The 5,064-nt window shown below is 55.5% G+C and overlaps 1 protein-coding gene across 2 annotated transcripts; it reads right to left on the reverse strand.

Moving 5' to 3' along the window:
- Window positions 1-2,640: 2,640 nt before the first annotated feature.
- Window positions 2,641-3,559, reverse strand: C34H11orf86 (chromosome 34 C11orf86 homolog). 2 transcript variants are annotated; one of them, XM_087423219.1, is made up of 2 exons: window positions 3,290-3,559; window positions 2,641-2,736 (listed from the first exon to the last, which is right to left on the reverse strand). In XM_087423219.1, exons 1-2 carry the CDS (start codon window positions 3,557-3,559, stop codon window positions 2,641-2,643), a joined length of 366 nt encoding a protein of 121 aa, XP_087279345.1. The 2 variants fall into 2 exon arrangements, with proteins under 2 accessions (XP_087279345.1, XP_004437747.1); XM_004437690.3 differs by having other exon boundaries at window positions 2,641-2,739.
- Between the last annotated feature and the right edge of the window lie 1,505 nt (window positions 3,560-5,064).

Consider the following 5,064-nt stretch of genomic DNA (forward strand, 5'->3'; position numbering starts at 1 on the left):
GGCCAGAGGTCTGAAATCAAGGTGCTGGGAGGGCCGTGCTCCATCTGGAGGTTCTAAGGGAGGGTCCTTCCTGCCTCTTCCAGCTTCTGGGGGCTCCAGGTGTCCCTGGACCTGTAGCCGCATCCCTCCAATCTCTGGCTCCATCTTCCTGTGGCCCTCCCCTCTGCGTCCTCTCCTTTGCGTCTCTCTTATAAGGATACTTGCCATTGGATTTCCGGCACCCGTGATAATCCGAGATGACCTCCTCCTTTCAAGATCCTTAATGATTATATCGACATAGAGCTTTTTTCCAAGTAAGGCAAATTTCACGGGTTCTAGGGATTAGAACATGGACAGATCTGTTTGGGAGCCACCTCTCAACCCACTAACGGGATCACCTGGACTTCTTTACATGGCAGCTGGCTTCCAGGGGCGCAGAAACAGAAGCTGCAAAGCCTCTGAAAGCCGAGGCCCAGAAGTCCCAGAACGTTATTTCCACTGCATTCTATGGGTCGAAGCAGGTCACAGGGCCCGCCCAGATTCAAGGGGAGGGAAGACAGAATACCCATCTCGATGGAGGTGTGGCAGAGACCCAGTGCAGTAGGGCACGAACCATGGGAGGGTGGTTGTGGTGGTCTTTGGAAACAACTCACGGGTGTATGTATGTGTTTTGGTGAAGGCCTCTGCCAAGGGGCCCGGGGATGTGCTCCCTGATGATGGGGTTATGATGAGGCTGAGGTAGAATTGCTCTGCCTGAGTGGGAGCCTCGAGCCCAGCTCAGCCATCAACTCACTGGGTGACCTTGGGCCAATCCCACTTTACTCAACAACGACCTACTGAGTACCTACTATGTGCCAGGCCCCAAGCCAGGCACTGGGGTCTCAGTGGTGAGCAAGCCAGGTCCCCATGGAATTTTCCGTCTTGTGTGTCTTGTGGGTGACAAAAGCTCATAAGTGGATAATCTGATCACTGAACATGACAAGTAGAAGAACAGCAAGGAGCTGGGCTGGAGAATCCCTGGGGACAAACAGGCCAGGATGAGCCTTGAGGGCAGAGACCTGGGGCATGATAAGAAGTCCTGCCCCATTCTGGGCCTCAGTTTCCTCCTCTGGACATCAAGAGGGTTTGTCAGCAGTAGACTCAAACTACGTACCTTGGAGTCCTAGCATTCCCCAGGGGCACCCCAGGACTACTGCAAAAGGGGGCGGAGCAGGGGGCATCTAAAGGTTGTCACTAATTGGCCTAGAAGCTTCTGGTCAGCTCACAGTCCAGGTTCCAAGCCAGACGTCCCAGGCTCTGATCCCAGTGGCTGTCTGGGACAACATTTTCCCAGGACCCCTCTTGTTCTTCAGTGGCCCTCCCACGGTTCTGGGCTTTGGGGAAACGGAGCCATTGGACCTGTCTGTTCATTGGACCCTCTGTTCCCCCCACAAGCCCAGAACAGACTCTGCACCAGAATGCTTGCTGCTGCTCCCTCACCTTTGACCTTAGGTCAGGAGAGACCCAGGGACCCTATGCGAAGTGCCAGTGTCTCTCAAAGAGCTCAGGCTCTTTGGAGTCAGACCCTCCCCTCTGTGTGGCCCTGGGCGAGCCCCTTGCTCTCTCTGAGCCTCAGACTGAGCCCTTCCTCACAGGGGTGAGCAGAAAGGCAAGAGAGAGCCAGGTCCTCGGAAGCTGGCTGGAGGTCAGCTCAGGGAGAGGGGTAATTCCTCGGAGGAGTAAGGTCACGAGAAGTGGCAGGAAAGGCCCAGACTCCTGGGGACCCGCCCCTGGTGTCCCTGCCCCACCATTCTGGGAAGCTCTGGGCCCTGCTTGCCCTGTGGGGGTTGGGAGAGGCCTGGAGGTGAGTTAGTCAGAAGGCAAATCATTTACTTCAGCTCAGCAACCTTTATTCCTGTGTTCAGCCCCAGTGTTGGGCACTGGGTGGAGGTGGGGCCAGAGATGCCGAAGACAATAATCCCTTCCCCACTGTGGGCCTCAGTTTCCCACTCTGTCACGTGGGGAGGGAAGGCTTCCCCTACGTCCTTCATCAGGATACTGTGAGGATCGAAGCGACAATACACAGGCTGGGCCTTTCAGCCACAGAGCACCAGCAGTGAGGTCCCTCAAGACGTGGTCCTTGCCCCGGGGGGGCTCACTGTCTGGGAGGGAGGCTCACGTCCCGCCCACCACTAGCCCCTGGCAGAAGGGCGGGTGGAGCCTGGCCCAGCCCCCGGTGATGTGTGAGAGCCTCTCAGCCGGGGGTCTGGCTTCACTGAGCTCTGTCCTGGAAGCTTATAACTGGTCTTCTGTGGGGCCAGCAGCATTGACACCCCCACTTCTGGGCAGGTTTCTAAGACCCTCATACATGTCACCATCCAGGGGACTCCCATGCCCAGAGGGCAGAGTCCATGAGGAGGCAGAGCTGAGCCCCCTTCTTCTCAGCCCAGCTGGGGTCTTTGCTGTGGAGCCTTGCAGTGGACGGCCAGAGTCGAGGGGCAACCACAGGGACCTCAAGTGAGCTGGTGGCAGAGGCCTCAGTGGGTCACGTAAGGAAGGCTGGAGCAGTCCACATAGAGGAGGCCGCACCATCCACAGTCCAGAAGGGCCGAGAAGAGGTAGGTCAGCAGACACGGCTGTCTCATCCGGGTGTGGCAGGGGCCCCCACCGCTTCCAACCTCCTTAGCTGGTGGTGTCCAGCGAGGTCTCTGGGGAGGCCGGCCAGCTCAGGGTCACGCTGGGGAAGCTGGCAACGAAGCTCGCCCACCTTCTCCTTACCTGCTAGAAGACAGTGGGGTGGGGATCAGGCCCAGGTCCTTCAGCTGAGTGGTGGGCGTCAGGTGTTGTTCCACCTATAGCCACGAGGTGGTGGTAGACCCCAGAGACAAAAGCTCTGGTCACTAAAGGAAGGAGGAAGGGGCCAGGAGCTGGCAGCTCCCACCAAGGGGGTCCAATCCCTCCTTTTCCAGGGGAGAGGGGAGCACAAGTTGTAACCCTGGGGAAGTTGTACTGGCTTATCTCCTTGCTTCCAGCAAGTTCTGCCCATTCAACACACTGACAGATTAATCATCTTAGAACAGCTCTGACCATGTCACTGGCCTGCTCTAAAACCTTCCGTGACTCCCCAGTGCCTATGGGATAAATCCCAAACGCCTTCAGTGCCCTCTGAAATATGGTTCCTGGATCTCTCTCTCCAGCTTCATCTTCAGATAGTTCTATTGTCTTCTTGGTCTATGGCCCCGGATGTTTCTACTTCTGAGCCTTTGCTGCCCTGGTCCCTCTCCTTGGAGTCCCCACCCTCCCCCCTCCCGTCATCAGCCCTCAGCCAAACCTGTTGATACTGTCTCAGCCATAGCCGCTTGTCTCTTTGCTGAACGTGGATCAGCTGCTCCGTGTCCCCCAGGCCCCCTGGCAGCCACTCCTGACCGGGGGCGTCCAGCCCTTCCGGGCCTCCGTCTGAGGACCAGGACTTCTCACGCCCGTGTCTGAGGCTCAGTGCCCGGCGCCGTCGGCCCTCCAGGGGCCTCCCCCAGGACTCTTGGAGCTTGCCATAGGAGGGCTGGGGTCCTCGCAAGGACTGGCTGCGTAGCCCTATCCCCATGGTTCTGGAGGCTGCAGGCGTAGGACTGCTCCAACCCCTTGGCAAGTGACTGACCCTCTGAGATGGCCTGGCGCCTCCACCCACCTGACAGGAGCTCCCTTGGGGGCAAAGGTTAGAGTTACCGAGGTGGCCACCATAAACCAAAGGGCAGGCCATCGGGAGCTTCCCTGAGTCACCCTCGTCACCGCCTCTCCACCTTCTAGGGAAAGGGTGCAGGCCTTTTCCTCCTCCTCCTCCAGGCAGCCTTCCCTGACCACTCCAGCCCTGAAGAGCTTGGCCTTCCCTGAGCTCCTGCGGCCCTGGCTGTCCAAACTCATTCCGTCAACAGTGAGAACAGATGGCTCAACAGCAAAACAGAGACGGGCTTTTAAGAAACAGAACAGCTCCAACCTAGAATAGTCAAATTCACAGAGACAGAAAGTAGCATGGTGGTCTCCAGGGGATGAGGGGAATGGTGAGTTGTTTACTGGCTATAAAGCTTGAGTTTCTCAAGATAAAAAAGTTCTGGAGATTGGTTGCACAGCAATGTGAACGTATGTACCACTACTGAATTGGACATAAAAATGGCTAAGATGGTAAATTTTATGTTTATGTATATTTTACTACAATCTGAAATTTAAAAAAAGAAAAAGAACATCTCCAGGATGGGAGTCAAGAGGCTTGGATTTTTTTCCGGGCCTGGCTCTGCCTCTCATTTTCCAGCACAGAATAAAGAGCTCAGGCTCTAAGGAGAAAATGCCTCTGGGGAAATCAAGGTTCTGTCACTCGCAGCTGTGCGGCCTTGGGCACATTCTCCCCCTGGTTTCCTCATCTGTAACAGGGACAAATAACTCAGGTAATTGTTGTGAGGATTAAATGTGATAATGCTGGGCCAAGCATTAAAAGTGAGTTGGTGGTATTCGTTATCTTGGGCAAATCCCTTCCCCTTGAAGTCAATCTTGTCATCTGTAAAATGGGTTGTTGCGAAAATCAAATGAAATCATGTATGTGGAGGCATGTAAGAGCAAGACTACCAGCAGCAGCTCTTTCTCCCAAGACAGGAAAAAGAGAAAGGTCCCGGGCTGGACTAGTAGATCCGCAGAATCATAGACTTTGAGGGCTGAAAGGGACCTCACACATTTGGTCCACACTCCTTTTTGTTTTAAGCACTGTTTTCTGAGCATTTTTACTGGTTCTGGAGCTAATCCCTCTGTGTATTTCATTGAAATCCCATGATAGTCCTATGAGGTGGGCATTGATACCCATTTTACAGATCAGGAAACTGAGGCTCAGAGAGATCAAGCACCTGGCCAGAGAGCATGCCCAGTAAGTGGCAGAGCTGGGACTCCCACCCTGGTTGGCCTGGCTTTTGAGCCCAGGCTTCAACCACTCTGCTTTCCTGCCCGAGCGTTGGTGGCAGAGGCAGGAGCGGAAGCCAGGCATTCTGCCTCCTCTGTGTTTAGGCTGCTGCACAGGGCGCCCCGTCTGGCTCACCCCAGACTTCTCCCGACCCCCTATTTTCTGGC

This window comes from Ceratotherium simum, chromosome 34 (genome assembly GCF_057802395.1).
Source record: "Ceratotherium simum simum isolate JZ-2026a chromosome 34, ASM5780239v1, whole genome shotgun sequence".
In the NCBI taxonomy this organism is placed as follows: domain Eukaryota; kingdom Metazoa; phylum Chordata; class Mammalia; order Perissodactyla; family Rhinocerotidae; genus Ceratotherium; species Ceratotherium simum.